Raw genomic sequence first — 17,450 nt, forward strand, 5'->3', positions numbered from 1 at the left:
GCTAGTGGAGCTCTGCGCTCCAGACGTTCGCCGCCATTCCCTCTCCCGCCACCCCCCGGCGCCCGGGGCTCCGGCCGGGCCCGCCACTCACCGCCGCCCGCGGCTCCGGCCGGGCCCGCCACCTACCGCCGCCCGTGGCTCCGGCTGGGCCCGCCACCCACCGCGGCTCCGGCCTGGCCCACCGCTGCCCGGGCCCACCGCCGCATTGTTTTGTCTGCCGCCTCGTCCGGCGGCCATCCTGGGCGGCCAGAAGCGGCCGCCCCGAAGAAGCCGGGTAAGCGGCGGCACGGCCTGGCCTCGGCCATGGCTCTGCCGCCTCCTCGGCCGCGCCGCCTCCTCTGGCCGAGGCGGCGGCTTTGCCGCCGCCTCGGCCAGTGTCCCCCGCCACCGCTTACCCGGCTTCTTCGGGGCGGCCGCTTCTGGCTGCCCAAGATGGCCGCCGGGTGCTGGCGGTCCTGCCTCCCTGGCTCCTTCTGGCCATGCGCTTCGTGCATGCCCAGAAGAGGCCAGGGAGGCACAGACACACGCTTGGTGTCCTTCCACGGACGGACACCAAGCCTTTTATTAGATAGGATTATCTTAGACGCACCTGTCACTAATACCATGTGTGGCAGCTCTTGCGAGAGTTCACGAGCAGCTGCCATGTAAAGGTTTGGTGCTGTATTCAGATTTTATCTTGACATTTCAGGTTTAAAGCGCTGCATGTGCCTGATAAAACAGTAGCTGATTTTGTAAGTTTTGAGAACAGTTTATAGGCTTGCTGGATGTACTCAGAAGCAAACGATTTAGTTCGATGGGCTTCCTCCCAAGTAAGAGTGCATAGGATTGCAGCTATATTTTCTCCTCTGTGCCTTTTAGTATCCGTGTGTTTTATGATTATTGTTGTGACTAATTGAAACAACCCGTCTGCTTCTTGGTCTAGGGAGACAGCTTGTGCATTTTTATTTATTTTTTGTTTTGGTGCTCCCTTTCATTCTCTTGCGCGATGGTACCAGCGGTACCGGAAAAAAGTAACCATTTATTTATTTTCTTGCAAGAGTCCAGGGCTCTTGCCCAAATTCACTGAGGGGCAGGGGGAAGGAGGGGAGGGAAAATCATCACATCACCTGCTCCCTCCTCTCCCCTCAAAGTCTCAGTGCAGGAGAAAGTGGTGTAAAATCCAACACAGCTAACTCTAACTAGCTTCAAAACTTGAGGATTTGCCATCTGATTTCACACCTCTTCCTCCCACACAGTCTGGAAAGCACCCAGCTGTTGCTGAACTTCAACTTCCATGATCCCCGGCCTATTGTGCCTGGGAATCATGCAAGTTCGAGTTCAACAACAGTTGGAGAGCCCAGGTTGTCTACCCTGAACTAATCGGTGCTTAGTCAGCATAACATAGGTCACATTATACAGTCTGTCCCTTATCTGCCAAATCTGCCATAATATCTGCTAGGGAAGAGACCTTAGAAACTGAATGCCATGATGGAGTCACAATTTTGTGTGGCGTTGTGTAAATGCTGTTAGAACACAGGCTGTAACTGAAAGTGTTGGGAGAGGTGGAAAGGCCGGGCTAAACAAGTGACAGTCAGAAGCCCTGGTTCAGGCAAGGCCTGAGGCAAACAAATCCGGACATGGAATGCACTGCTTCAAAACAAGGAAAGGAGGTGGGGCTACAGAAATCAACATTCTGATTGGAGGGTGAATAGGAGAGGGCTGGTTATGCAAATGATTGATGGCAGTTTGAAATGCAGAGAGAAAATGTCCCAACTGTCATAGCTCAGCTGTTCCCTCAGATAGTAAGTGGGGTAAACAATTTTTGGTGCAAAAAGCTGGTGTGTGTGTGTGTGTGTGTGTGTGAGATTAGTGGCTTGGAGAAAGTTCAGGAGCAGGGTAATCCCCCCTTGTGAGTTCCCCCACATTTTAAACTTATTTTTCCCCCATGTATACTCCCATATTTTGCCTATTTGGCACACAAAAGGTTACCTTTTGATATTTGATTTCTGCAGCTAATGGGTTTGTTTGTATATGTTGAACTATGAAGCTGTAAACCAGTTTGTGTGCTAGATGTCATCATTTGGCACATGGAAATATGGGTGGGTGTAAAAGGTAGCCTTATGGCTCTTGTTTTCAAACACCTTGGCATTTTGAGCGAAATGCCTTTGAATTTTTCTCCAGTGGGAACCAGTTTAGGAGGCTCCTTCTCGAGAGCGGTTCAGCAGGGAATTGTTGCTACTATGCCTTTGTAACAAGAAAAACCTTTCAAATGATGGTTTTCTTTTCATTTTGCAAGGAGAAAGCAACTGTCCATTTTCAACCCCAGCACAGTGTCCCTGTCCCAGTGGCTGTTGCTGCTATCTACTTTGTGTGTGTGTTTAGATTGTGAGCCCTTGGGGAAAGGGAACCATGGTCTTATTCTTTTTCTATATAAATGCTTGGAGAACTTTTTAGTTGAAAATTGGAATAATGATGATGATGGTGATGATGATAATGTATTAATTTAATTCTATCTATGGAAGTCTGCCATAAACTGTGTTATAGTGTACCATATATTGATTAATTTAGCTGAATTATGGGCCAGCCATGATTCCATCAAAACAAATCAAAGCAGTGTCTTGAAAATCAAAACAGGTTGGGACTGACCCAAGAAAAAAGGCAGTAGTTTGGGCCAAGCTTTCCTTTGTAGCCAGTTATGATCCCGCAGAGTTGTCTAAGTGACTTGTGGGGGAAAAAAAAAGATCGATATTTGCTGCTATATAAGCAATGTTACAGTGCCGCTCTACCTGAAAGGAGAGAATGCCATATACAAAAGCAAAGAACAAAACCTTTGATTGAATTTGTTAATAGATTAACTGAAACACATTATAAAATGAAAAGTTTCTCTGCAAGAGCAATACTGTACAGATAAAACTGACTGCATTTGAAGTGCAATCAAGAGGGAGAACTGGCAAGTGGTAAAATGTGCAGTACCCTCCTAAGAAATTATTCCTTTATCTCCTGCTTCTTAATATCTGTGATTTTTCCCTCCACAGAATCTTAATTAAACCAATACATTCTCCATTTAACTTACTTGAAGGTGTGCATTCTTTTTGATCAAAAGGATCATTATCTTCTTGTATTCTGAAACATTAAAAAGATAACGTTTCAACTTTTTGCTTCAAATTCCTGCTTAGCCCTTGATTTCAAACACATTTAATCAGAACTTATAATAGCAGACAGAAGAGACAAAAGTGTTAATTTTAGGAGATATGTGAAGTGGAAAACAAACACATTTGTCATGAATTTTAATGTTTTGTCATTTGTGCATGGAAAATCTGATTACAGATTGTGTCCCTGGCTGAGGCTGGGTGCATGTCAGAGCTTGAAATCAATTTGATACATGATCATGACAGTATTCTCTGGCGACTCAGTCAGGAATTGCATACAGACTTACCCACCCTGGGGCTAACTAATGAAAATAAGGGAGGGGAGTAGGAGGGACATTTCACAAAGAGGTGAACTGGCAATTCACAGTGATTTAAGCTGTTTGGAGGCTGCATTCTTTTTTTATACCATCATTGCAGCAACCTAAATGCACACCCCGTTGCTTGCACCAGCTGTGAAACCCAGCAGAGTCAAGCTAATCAGTATAGCAAAAATATTTCCACAGTTTAGCACTGGCCATAAGCAAAAGGGTTCTGGTTTTCCTTCTTCCATTTTCCTCTTCCTTTTAGAACCCCTCAGAATGCTTCATGGCATGACATGTTTCATTCATCTTTTTAGATGCATAAAATAGCGAGTATTTTATTGGCTTTGCCAAATCAGGATAAACAAAACACCTAGATCTTCACTGATATTCCTCCCCACCCACCCCCGCCATATGCATGCTAAGTGTTATCTTTTATGAAGGCACTGGATTTGCCACCGGGATATTTGAGCTGAAACAGTGGAACCTACTGTAAGATTAATAAGTAGCCTTATAGCAGAATTGTTTGCAACTCATTGACTTAATTCAGATGTTGTGTTCCTGGTACACCAAACCATGGTTTGGAGGATTGAAAATATGCTGCAGGCTTGTGCACGTCCTTCTTTTCCTCCTCTCTGCTCTGCTCTCATGTAGAGATTCAATTTCCCCTTTCCTGGTTTGCATACTTATTGTTTGCCATGACATCAGAATCAGAAAAACTATGGGTCAGTGCTAATCAGGCACTGCCTCTAAACATAAGAACATAGGAAGCTGCCTTGTACCAAGTCAGACCATTGGTCCATCTAGCTCAATATTGTCTACACTGGCAGAGACTTCTCCAAGGTTGCAGGCAGGAGTCTCTCTCAGCCCTGTCTTGGAGATACCAGAGAGGGAACTTGGAACCTTTTGCATGAAAGCATACAGATGCTCTTCCCAGAGCAGCCCCATCTCTTAAGTAGAATATCTTAAAGTGCTCACATGCAGTCTCCCATTCAAATGCAAACCAGAGTGGACACTGCTTAGCAAAGGGGGCCATTCATGCTTGTTACCACAAGACCGGCTTTCCTCCATTAACTGATTTGCAAAATATTTTTTGGAGGCAATCATGGCAGTTGTTATCTATAGTTTTTGCAATTTGGACATCATGGGAAACTATGGTTATACAAACCCATAAAGGGAGGATGGAACACACAAGTTTACAGTCTATTGTACATATATTAATAATGTGTTAAATATTCCCAATCCTCCAAACCATGGAAGAAATTCAGACAGGAATTCAACAGGATGCTCTTTCCACTACTGTCTGTATTGACTGAATTTCAATCTGTCTTACAACTATTTAAGGCACAATGTCTCTGTGAATAAATTAAGTAATAATTCTGGCCCTATGGAATCTATCACTTTTCTTTTCAAAACTTGAAATGGTAACATACCAATCTTTTGCTATTCTGTTTGCAGAATTATAGTAGTTTACTGCATGGGAGAACAGGAAGAAAGACAGACAGACATTACAACAAACAAGTTCCGCATTTCTCATCCGTTTTATAAAGCAAAAAACCATTTGCCACATCCATGGCACTCAGGAGGCACATGAAGAATTTTGTAAAACATTATTCTGAAGCCGAGATAAAAGTTAGAGAGGCAACTTCTAATGATCCCTGGGGCCCCTCTAGTTCTCTAATGTTAGAGATCAGTGATCTGACATACAACACAGCTTCTCTTTCTGAGATTATGAACATGATATGGCATAGGATGAATGACCATGGAAAGAACTGGAGGCATGTATACAAGTCTCTTACACTCTTGGATTATCTCCTTAAAAATGGATCAAAGAAAGTCATACAGCACTGTCAAGAGGGTTTCTTTAGCATTCAGATGTTAAAGGATTTCCGTCATTTAGATGAAGCTGGAAAAGATCAAGGTAAATCTAAACACACTTTGAGAAGTCAGTTAAAATGAAGCATGTGTGTATGTACATATTGGGGGTTGAGGAGCCTAGAGAGAGGACTATTAATCTAATTCCTAAGTGATTAGACAGTTCTGAAGCAGAGTTCTATGGTTAAACTGTAGAATCTACTTGGACAATGTCAAAAGTTGCACAGTAAATCAGAAGGCCACATGGAGGAACAATTTACTGAGTGTCCAATATCTTATACATTTCAATCAGAGAGTGAGGACTGGAAGAAATTTATTGCATAAAATGCTATGTAAGTGATAAATAATGGGAACATACATTGTTTTAAAAGATATAGACTGGATCAAAGTATTTTTTTTTGGTCAGGCATCAAGTGGAGTAGATTAAACAGGTGGCATGTTAGAGTAAGAGTAAATTTTTGTAGATGCATATATGAATCCAATAATGTTGGAAAAACTGTTAGTGTCATAAATAATTAAACACATTGCATTGGTAAGCATATTCAATTATTAACAGCACTTGCTGAGTATCAGTAGCTCGTAGATGAAGTAAACAGTTCGTTATCTCTGAGACTTTTCCATGCATATCTCCTATTAGATTAATTACAATGATGACCGGGCAGATCCATGAAACAAATTGGATACTTATATGATGCATGAAAACAAATTTTGTCTGTGACAAATGTAATGTGTGGTTTAATGGTTTAGGTCTGCCAATTATTTTTATTTATGTGTCCTGTAGGATAAGAGCATTATATAATGAAACAACATTAGAGCATTGTTTGTCATAATTTTTGTTAGAATATTGAAGCAGAGTATTGTACTGCTTCATCTACTATTGCCATGAGCAACATCGCCAATAAATTATTTAGTTGTCTTTTAAAATAAGACTCTTTCACTTCAGACAACAGCGTGAACTGATAACACAAATCATGATGTCAGTGATTCCTAATTATAGCTTTCTCAACTAATAAGCTCCCTTTCTTTTCACCAGGGTTTGTTACATACATTTGTAGTAGTATGCTGTAGGTCAGGTGACAAACTATGGTATAATATCAATGAAATGGTAGATATATAATTCACAATGTTTGACTCACCATACAATAGTTAGAACATACCAGCTATTATAATTCAGATTCATTAAAACTTGTTTCTTGGCATTCTGTCCAGGCTGTAAGCATCATGACAAGACAGTCAAAGCAGGGCCAGGCCTCTTTGAACTTTGCTAACATCACACCAGGCCCGCACAACATAAGGCCTGTGGGCTGGATCTGGCTCACAGATACTTCTTTGCTGGCCCCCAGATAGGAATATCATGCAGCAACAGCAGGAGCTATGAAAAGCTCTTGGTCTCTCCCACTGACAAGCATCAATTCAACTGGCCACTGTGAGACCAGATGAGATACATGTGGCAGTGATGGACCAATGAGTGAGTAAGCCAGTTGCAGCTGCTTGAGCAGCAGCAGCGGCAATGGATGGAATGGGTAGAAACAGCAGTGGCAGAAGCATCAGGCGGGCACAGTTAGAGTGCGCCTCCGAAAATTAAATGGTCACTCTTTTAGATCAGTTCCCTCTTCTCTGAGGGGAGGCACCCTCTATCCTTCAGAAAATGCCTTACACCACCATCCTGTGCATGTTTACTTGGGAATATGTCCAACGGTAGAGCCAGTAAGGCTTACTCCCAGTTAAGCATGCCTAGGAAGCCTGAAAACAACAGTGATTTAGGGAGAAGAGAGGATTTAGCATTTGTTTGGGGCTGGCATGCACTTCAGGTGCCCCACTTACTGAGCAGGGACCTGGCCTGTTTTCTGGCCACTGTTCTTGGTTAAAACTGTGGGTCCCTTGATAGGGGGAAAATACCCACAGGGAGCTAATAATTGTTTTTGTTAATATTGCTAATTAATTTTAATGTGATGATTAATGTGTTGAAAATTGACCTTTCCCCACCAGAGGCGTATCTAGGGAAAATAGCGCCTAGGGCAAGCACTGAAATTGCGCCCCTTGTCCAAACATCCAACACCCATCTTTCAGATAACTTTACCATAATATCAGCTGAAAAATACAAGTCAAGCTCGTTAATCTTTAAATTTTTCAAAAACAATTTAGAAAACTACAAATTTCAGTATGCTGGGGCTCATGAAATACCCAAATACTATGTGGAGGTATACTTGGAAAACTAATGTCTAATTCTCTGCTATGCATTGTAGCATCACTATTACATAAGTTTTTAAAAGAAATGGAGAATTTCACTTTCCCCTATTTACTCTGAAAATAATTAAAAGATATGCAGAGTAAACTGTGTCACTGCTTGGAATATATTCTAGTATTTCAGAAAGACAGTTAAAATGAGAGAAAGAGAGCAAGAAACTCCCAGTGGGCCTTAATACTAAGGCTAATTAATACTAATTTCACACTGATTGAAAGACAAACTCACCATTAATAGCCATATTATTAAGAAATCACATTTAACTCACTTATAACAAGAAGCAAAGAGCAAATGAATACAATCCTAGCTCATAAGCTTCAGCTCATTATTCACAAGCCCTGATTCTCTGTACATAGTGCCAAACTGAATATGTGTACAGTGACTTATGTTATATTAATTAAAAAAAAAAAAAAAAAACCTGTAGCCCCTAAAGGCTGTGTGGTGGGTCTGCAAAGGTTCCCGCTCCCCTTGCTGGCCTCTAGGGCTTTGCAGGGACCATTTGAGCATGTGTGGTGGCCATTTATAGGCCGCTGAAAACAAAATGGCTGCCACACATGCTCAAATGGCCTCTGCGAGGCCTGGCATGGGGTCCTCACAGAGGCCATTTGAGCATGCACAGTGGTCATTTTGTTTTCAGTGGCCATTTAAAAAAAAAAAATTTTTTTTAAATGGCGCCCCCTTCAAGTGGCACCCGGGGCACATGCCCTGCCTGCCCTACCCCTAGATACGCCCCTGATCCCCACAAACTAAGTCATGGTTGGTTCCAGCCCACCAGGGCACATCCAGTTTAGAGCACTGTCATCCAACTTATGACAGTGCACTAACTAAAGAAATATATCATCTAGTTTGTGCACAGTTAAAAATATAATAGATAGTTACAATACTGGGGCCCCTTTTAAAAAAGGTATATTAAAACATCAACTGGACAAACTTTTATAAATATTCTGAATGAGGAAAAGTGCTATCATAAGATTATGAACTGAATGATGTTTTAAAATGCACCTAGTGTGTTAAATATTTGTTTAGAATGTATAGGTGTCTTTTGACATCTCATTTTGCTAGCTCATCTTCTTAGCACTCTTTCTCTCTCATAATCTCTTGCACAGAACCACCACATACGAAAAACAAGAAGTCTTAGTAAGAACTGATCTTCCTACTTTCCTTTCACCCTAATCTTAACTGATAATTACCATCTTTACAAGTTAACTTGTGCCTTAAACGTTCAGGCATCCTCCATTTTGAACTGGGGAGGATGACATCATCAGAAACTATGCCATTGAGGTGTACCTATGTGACCCTATAACTGTACCAATTTGGTTCAAATTGGTTAGGCAATTCACAAGCTAGCCTGCTTACACCTCAAACATTCATGCACCCGTCATCTTGAATTAGAGTGGATGACATCACTACAAACTATGCCATTGAGGTGACCCTATGCGTCCCTACAACTGTACCAAATTTAGTTAAAATCAGTTAGGTGGTTCACAGGTTAGCCCATTTGCACCTCAGATGTTCACGTGTCTGCTATCTTGAATTGGGGTGGATGATATCATCACAAACTATGCCACTGAAGTGTCCTTATGTGTCCCTGCAACGGTAGCAAATTTGGTTGAAACTGGTCTAGGCTGGCATTGCAAAGTTGATAAAGAACACACTAGGGGTGTGCAATTTGGATTTTCGGTGATTCGGTTCGGGACCCGAACCGAATCACCCCTGTTCTGTTTTGTGCCCGAATATGGGCCACCCGAATCACCCTTGATTCGGTTCGGATTTAATCTGAATCTGAATCCGAATTGATTCAGGGGGAAAAAGGGGCACAGGGGCAAAATATTGGGGTGGGCTGGTAGTGCCCAATGGGTGGAAGCTACCACCCCACTTTCAGGGGGATTGGGCAAAGGGCTGATTTTTGGGGAATTTATGAAGTTTTAGTGACTTTGGGGCAGTTCGGGGGCATAGCATGGGATCTGGGCAAAAAGAGTAGGGTGGGGTGGTAGTGCCTAATGGGTGCAGGCTACCACCCCAATTTCAGGGGGATTGGGCAAAGGGCTGATTTTTGGGGAATTTCTGAAGTTTTCATGTCTTTGGGGCAGATTGGGGCAGAAAGTGGGGCCTGGGGAAGAATAGTGGGGTGGGGTGGTAGTGCCTAATGGGTGGAGGCTACCACCCCAATTTAAGGGGGATTGGACAAAGGGCTGATTTTTGGGGAATTTTTGAAGTTTTTGTGTCTTTGGGGCAGTTCGGGGGCAGAAAGTGGATCTGCCCCAAAAGAGTGGGGTGGGGTGGTAGTGCCTAATGGGTGGAGGCTACCACCCATCCCCAATTTCACCCGTCCCCTCAGAAGTTTTTCTGAAGGGATGTTATTCCCTTATTTTCTGAGGTGTGAATTCTCATTCTATGATAGCAAATGAGATTTTTTTCAATTAAACAACTCTCATGACCCCACTTTCACTTTTTCACACTCTCATTTACTAAGAATATGATGAATGGATCAATCTAGCACACTGCACCTTATGAAGAAAAACCTCAGAAATTCACCAAAATTCAGTCCTCTGCCCAATCACTCTGAAATTGGGGGTGGGTGGTAGCCTCCACCCATTAGGCACTATCTACCACCCCACCCCACTCTTTTGGGCAGATCCACTTTCTGCCCCCAAACTGCCCCAAAGTAACTAAAACTTCAAAAATTCCCAAAAAATCAGCCCTTTGTCCAATCCCCCTGAAATTGGGGTGGTAGCCTCCACCCATTGGGCACTACCACCCCACCCCACTCTTCTGCCCCAGGCCCCACTTTCTGCCCCAATCTGCCCCAAAGACACAAAAACTTCAGAAATTCCGCAAAAATCAGCCCTTTGCCCAATCCCCCTGAAATTCGGGTGGTAGCCTGCACCCATTAGGCACTACCACCCCACCCCACTCTTTTTGCCCATATCCCATGCTATGCCTCCACACTGCCCCAAAGTCACTAAAACTTCAAAAATTCCCCAAAAAATCGGTCATGAGCCGAATCACCCGAATTTTTCGGCCCCGAAATTCGGGTGATTCGGCTCGGCCCCGAAAAATATCGGGGGGCATCGGGGGTGATTCGGTTCAGCCCCGAATCACCCGAAATTGCTTGTTTCAGGCACAGAACGATCTGTGCCTGAATTTTTTTGCACATCCCTAGAACACACAGCTGGTTGATCTCATAAGCTTACTTTCCTTAAGGAAAGTAGACTAAAAATATTACTTATTCTGTTGGCAATACCAAATACTTCATATATTCAAATTCCATATTTTTGAGATTTTCCAATATTTGCCCGAGGTGCAATTGCATTGCTATTTTGGCTTTGAAGGCATAATGCCAAAGTGCAGCTGAGCCATGGGTTCACTAGTTTAGGGTGGACATCTAAGACACATGGTCTGTGGCAAAGCTGTGTAAGATTTGAACTGAGATGTTCATATTGGATTGGATCCAGAATTATATATTTTGTATATCGCTTAGAGATGTATATATCAGGCATTATAAAAATATGATAAATAAATAATGTCTGCACAATGGCACAAGTGTAAGGGATCTTCCCCACTCCTGCTTCCCCACCACAGCTCTAGAAGCTCCCCAGAAAGCTGCTCTTGAGGTTGGGGACCCTCAAAAACATCAAGGGATTCCACACAGGGATCCACAGTGGGTGGGGGGAATCCCTGGAAACTGGGTGCATCCACCTTCCACAACTGTTTTTCCACTCATGGAAGGTGCTTGTTCTCAGTTTTGGGGAATCCCGTCTCTGCAGCCCACTGTGCCACACCCCTGCCATTTTTTGATTGGTTGACACCAACCCGAGTCGACACCAATTTGCCGGCACAATCTTTCCTTTTCTAACCTCCAGGATTAGTTTTTTGCAGTGCTCACTGGGGAGGAGGGGGTTGGCAAGATCCTTTGTGTGAGCACAATTGTGGGAACCCATAAATTTTTAAAATATGCTCTGCTGTTTTACTGTTCAATGCTTTGAATTTTGTATGCATTATGAGCCACTGTGGGCACAATTTCTTGTGGAAAAGTGAGATAAAAATTAAAAATGAAATGAAATAAAACATTGTGAAATACTTTACCGTCTGTAGCCACAGAGTCCTGTGGCATATCTAGCGAGCAAGGCAGAACATGATCGTAGACTCTGGACACATTTACCCAGATTTATTTCCCTCATTTTTTCAACAGGTTTTCATGTGAGGGAGAAGTCTAAGCAAGTCATTGCCTTATTAGCAGATGAACAGCTGTTGCATAATGAACGTGAAATAGCACGTCGGACGAGGCGGCGCACTTCATATGCGATGCTCTTCCCTCAAAAAACTTCTGGAAAAGCTTATGCACCAACCATGGCTGCTTCAGATCCCATTTCAGGGTTTCCAGAAAATGTCCAGTGTAAGCAGCACAAGTTTAAATTACAGCACAAGTACATGTATTTCAGAGCTTTAGCCACTGAAATCCCAGCATGGCCATGGATCCACTAGGTGCTTTTAGTCAAATCCATAACTTCCAGCTGACTAGCTGTCCAGTGGTGCTGTGATGAAGATTAGCAAAGATGCATCCAGACTAAGTTAGTCATAACTAAATCCTATTGAAATTAATGGGTCTTGTTATTCATGACGAACTTGTCTTGTTGGTTTTAATGGTGCTTAATTATGACTAACTAATCTGAATGCTGCCCACACACACAAAAAGGAGTGATTCAACAGTGGATATCAAACAGTTTAATTGAAGATACCAAATCCCAACATGTTTTGAGTGCATTTGCTCTTCCTTAGGGGAATGATGGATAAGCTTTGCCATCCACTTCTTCAGAAAACTATGAAAATAGGTATGGTTTCAGGAGACCTATGGTCTGACTCAGTATATGGCAGCTTCCTATGTTCCTATGTCCTAATGTAGCCAAAGCAAGAGAAGGAGCTGCCCGGTTCTGGTGGAGCAGAAATTATCTATAATCCCTAAACCTAGGGTTAAAGACACTAAGGTCGTTTTCATGACCTTTGTTGTGGGGCTGGGGCAGGCTGGAGGGAAGGCAGAAGCTTACTTGCCTTCCCTCCACAAGAGCAGTGGCTGTCTTGAACTCCACCATGCCCGCCCCTCCGCCCCAGTCAGAGCAGTGACAAAGTCCTGAGCTGGGATCAGGAGTCCTTCTGCACCCCAGAGAGTACCACAGGAGTAGCAGAGCGTCTGCTTTTTTTATTGTAGCCATTCCATGCTGTGTGGCCACTCCTTCTCCCCAGCTCACTGCCTAAAATGGTGGTGAGCAGGGGTGAAGACCAGCTACCCAGTGGTGATCGCACACACGATTGTCTGCTGAGGTAGAACGAACCATTGGTTCATTCTACGTCAGTAAAAAGCCAGGTAGCAAATCAGGCTCTGTAGGTCTGGAACAGCAGGGACTGGATGGCTTCTGGCGCTCCATAACCCAGGCAGTTTGTGTTGTGTGAATAGCCTCACTCTGTTGTTCAGGGATGGCAAAAATGAGCAGAGCTAGTATAAGATGCTGATAGTGTTGCTGGTCACTACTAAAATTACGCAGGTTTTCTGAAATGGCTGCTTATGTAATAATGTGGATTAGCTAAGAAAAAGAAAGAAGATAACTAAAAAAAAAACTTCAGTAACTAATTCCTGAATACTAAAATGCAATCTGGGCCGAAATAAACAAATAAACAGTAAACAGTACTAAAATGCAATCAAGTTATAGTGGATGGCCATCCTATCCCTTGGCATTTGTGAGGGAGAACCAATTGTCTCATGATAAATAAAAAACTCATTAGGTAAAATATTGAAGAACTACAGTGTTTTGTCCTTAGAGCTCTTATCCATGCTGTGTGAGTCAAAATTGTTTTGCTTCTTGTAATGAATGCACAGATCAGGTTGCCAAACACCCTGTTTGATCCTGAGGAGAACCGATGAGTGAGACTGCTGTTGAGGCAGGTCGGAGGACATCCTTTCACAGACCACTGCTAACTGGGCAAAGAGGCACCTTTTACCATGGCGATTCTCTTTATTTAGCAGGGGGAGAGTAACTGGCCCTATTCACCCCCAGCACAGTATTTCCAGTGACTGTTGCTGGTGTGTGTCTTAAGTTTCTTTTTAGAATGTGAGCCCTTTGGGGACAGGGAGCCATCTTATTTGTTTGTTATTTCTCTTTGTAAACCGCCCTGAGCCATTTTTGGAAGGGCGGTATAGAAATTGAATTATTATTATTATTATTATTATTATTTCTTGTTTACATAGTCAGACAGGGGTTATTGACTGGTTTGTTTTATCCAGACATCGAGTCCTTCCCAAGGACCTGGGATGCCAGAATTTTATTGTCAATGGTTATAGATATTGTCGCAGAATATAGGCTGTTCCCAGTAAAGCTGCTTTTTGTAATTGGCTGATGGTGATTCTGTGGCCCCTATGGTGTTGAGGTGCTCTTCAAGGTCTTTTGGAACTGCGCCTAGGGCACCAATTACCACTGGGATTATTTTGGTCTTCTTCTGCCACAGCCTTTCAATTTCAATTTGTAGATCTTTGTATTTGGTGATTTTTTCTATTTCTTTTTCTTCTATTCTGCTATCCCCTGGTATTGCTATGTCGATTATTTTAACTTGTTTTTCTTTCTTCTCGACTACAGTGATATCTGGTGTATTGTGTGGCAGATGTTTGTCTGTTTGTAGCCGGAAGTCCCATAATATTTTTACATCTTCATTTTCTTCAACTTTTTCAATTTGATGGTCCCACCAGTTCTTGGCTACAGGTAGCTTGTATTTTTTGCAGATGTTCCAGTGTATCATCCCTGCTACCTTGTCATGCCTTTGTTTGTAGTCAGTCTGTGCGATCTTCTTACAACAGCTGATCAGGTGGTCCACTGTTTCATCTGCTTCTTTACAAAGGTGGCACTTGCTGTTTGTGGTGGATTTTTCGACTTTTGCTCTTATTGCATTTGTTCTTAGTGCCTGTTCTTGTGCAGCCAGTATTAAACCCTCAGTTTCTTTCTTCAAGTTGCCATTCTTAAGCCATTGCCAGGTCTTGGTGATGTCTGATTTTCCACTTATATTGTGTAAATATTGACCATGCAGTGGCTTATTTCTCCATTTTTCTGCTCGGTTCTTGACTTGTTCTTTCTTGTAGGCCTGTTTTGTTTCATTGGTGTTGAATTATTATTATTATTATTATTATTACATTTTAAAGATGTGCACATTCTTAGGAGTCATATGTATATAAAGATATGAACAAAGCAATGCAAGAATAACAGTGACCCAGAGTAATTTCCTAGGGTTCTGCAGCATTAGTCAAGAAAATAAATATATAATTTTGAATAACTGCTTATCAACCATTAAAAGTTGCAGAACATAAAAAAGCTCCTGTTCAGAGAATCTGACTGATACAGGAGTTAATTATTACAGAAATAGGACTATAGCACCAGTTCGTTTATTGTTACACATTTCCCCATTTGTCTCTAGATAGAAATCCCTGTCACAGAGCTGTGGCCTTTAGTTTTCCATTATCTTTAAAATTGTCTCTAAATTCCTTTTTAGCTGTTTGTAATGTGAAACACATGTCTGCCATGCTGCAGTAATAACAGTCCTTTTAAATACTAATTGGAAGATTTGGTGGCAGAGAAGGATGATACTGGCCCTGATTTTCTAGTTTCTCCCATATAATTTTCACGTAAACAAGCAGAATAGTTTGCTCTCTATGTTAATTTATTCCACTTGGAAAAAGAGACTTATTTTGCTCCCTGAGAATATAGCAGGTAAAAATGAGAGCTGTGGTGAAATTTGATTTTTTCTGGATTTTTCCAAATTATGGAAGCTTTTAGTATTCAGACCCAGTCACTGGCATTGCAGGTAATGGACTGAACAAGACATTAGAGGCGTGGGTTTTTTTGCCCAATTAACTCAGGGAAATTTAACATCTGTCTAAAAGTGGGGGTGTTCGGGGTTTTTTTTGCCAGAATATTTTTTAAAACAATACCTTCCTTTGACAGATTTCCTGCCTAAGGCATCACTTCCAGCAGAGCAAAGCCACCCAGCTCAGACATTAGGCAAAACAGAGATAGTCCAAGAAACAACAGCACTCAATATTGTTTCAAAGAAATCATCAGAGGTAAATCACACCACGCATTTGTAGAGAAGTAGTTGAATATGAGATTTACTGAACTTTTCAGATAATGCTGTTCCACAAGTATTGCAATTAATGAGACGAAAGACATTTGTAGCTACTGGAGTTAGGTGAATTATTCTGTCAACTAGCTCTCATAGTGAGTCCACTATAAGACCTTAAGACTTATATCTCATCCTCAGCCTAATGTTCCCAATCTGATTTTAGAACTAGTCATTAAAAAGTAGTCCAAGATCCACTCTCAACCCTGTTAAGACCAATCTATTTTTCTCTCTACATGCCAAAGTGCTCTGTGTGAAGTATGCATACTCCTCCGTCAACAAATATTGAATCAACAAAAATCACTTTACATATTCTGAATCTCCCATTCTGTGGTATCACAGAGCAACAACTGGGCATCTGGCAAATAGGAGACAGAACTGTCAAAATCTTGACAGGCTGGGCAGAAATGAAACAACCATAATTTCAAATAATCTCTAGAAAAAGGACTCAGTGCTCTGAGTGGAGCTAGTTTCTAAGATGGCCACTATTTCAAAAGATAAACAACATGTGTAGCTCAGTATCTTGGGTCTGTGGTCCTCTCTTGTGAGGGTTACCAAAAGATAAGAATATAAAATTGATATCTTTGTGTCAGAGATTCATTGTTGTGAAAGTCAATGACAAACAACCTCAGATATGGTTACTTAGTGTTTCAGACCCTTCCCCACTATCAATTTTATGTAGTCTTCACTTCTGTAGCTTAACTTCGGACAGCGTCATGCTGTCACTATTGTGATATGATGGGAAGTGGGATCAAAAGCTGATCCAATCAATTATACAAAATAGTGCAAATCGCAATTAGTTAGCAACAAAGCAACAAAGAGAATAGGGCATGATGACCGAATTCATCAGTTTTGCAATCTCTTTGGTTGCACTGGATTCTCTAGGCAGTTTAAGAGAGTTCTGTGAAATAAACCATAAATATGATATAATGAAGATTTAGTGAAAATGAACATAAAATTGAGTAAGAAGAAAAAGAATATAATGAGATCAATACTAATCAAGGAAAGCAAGTGGCAAGCTGCTAATAATGAAGAATTAAATCATTTAGTGCTGTGCAATGGATCAATTTAAATTTGTAATAAAGAATCAAAATTTAAAAATACATATGGAATAATAATTAAAATAAATTTGGGATGTAAGTTTAGAGACACCTTACAAGTTCCACTCTCTGTTAGATGTTATCCTATTGATCTCTCCTCTTACTCCTTTCCTTTCCTTTCTTCTCTCTGATTAATGCAGAAATTTGACAGGAGGAGCATTACCTGTTGGGAACCTTGGTTATGGGCAGGTTGTAGGCATGACTGCAAGACATTTACTGCTCAGGGCTTGCAGTCTATATACCCATTGTTCTGCAAAAGAGCAAAAGTGGCAGCAGGTTGGAACCTATTACCATGTTGCATTTCCATCCATATGGGTTCATATTTATTTATTTAAGCTATTTATCTACCACTTTTCAGGAAAATAATACAAAGCAGTTTACATAAAATTACAAATCAGTAACCATAAATTTTAAAAAAGTACACTATGACACAAAAAAGACAAGCAGCAGAAAAACATTTTGAAAGATAGATATTTGCATACTGTACTTTTAAATCAGGTCCTTTCCCTCCTCACCTCAGGGCAAGCTACGTCTTCAGGAGCCTTGGAGTGGCAGTTGGGGGAGGAAAGGACCTGCCTCTGTTGTAACAGCAAGAGCTGGATGGTGGGCAGATCAAGAGGTCCTTCTCTCCTTGGGTCCAGATTGT

At 41.8% G+C, this 17,450-nt stretch overlaps 1 protein-coding gene across 5 annotated transcripts in view; it reads left to right on the forward strand.

Annotated features, from left to right (window-relative positions):
- The first annotated feature begins 502 nt into the window (after nt 1-502).
- Nucleotides 503-17,450, forward strand: part of ENTHD1 (ENTH domain containing 1) — a 59,321-nt gene continuing 42,373 nt past the window's right edge. The window contains exons 1-4 of one of the 5 annotated variants that reach the window (XM_053257080.1): nt 507-809; nt 4,886-5,348; nt 11,740-11,943; nt 15,530-15,648. In XM_053257080.1, the coding sequence (XP_053113055.1) occupies nt 5,000-5,348; nt 11,740-11,943; nt 15,530-15,648 (672 nt within the window). In that variant the 5' untranslated portion in view covers nt 507-809; nt 4,886-4,999. The other 4 variants (XM_053257083.1, XM_053257081.1, XM_053257082.1 and 1 more) reach the window with 4 other exon arrangements.

This window comes from Hemicordylus capensis, chromosome 5 (genome assembly GCF_027244095.1).
Source record: "Hemicordylus capensis ecotype Gifberg chromosome 5, rHemCap1.1.pri, whole genome shotgun sequence".
Taxonomy (NCBI): domain Eukaryota; kingdom Metazoa; phylum Chordata; class Lepidosauria; order Squamata; family Cordylidae; genus Hemicordylus; species Hemicordylus capensis.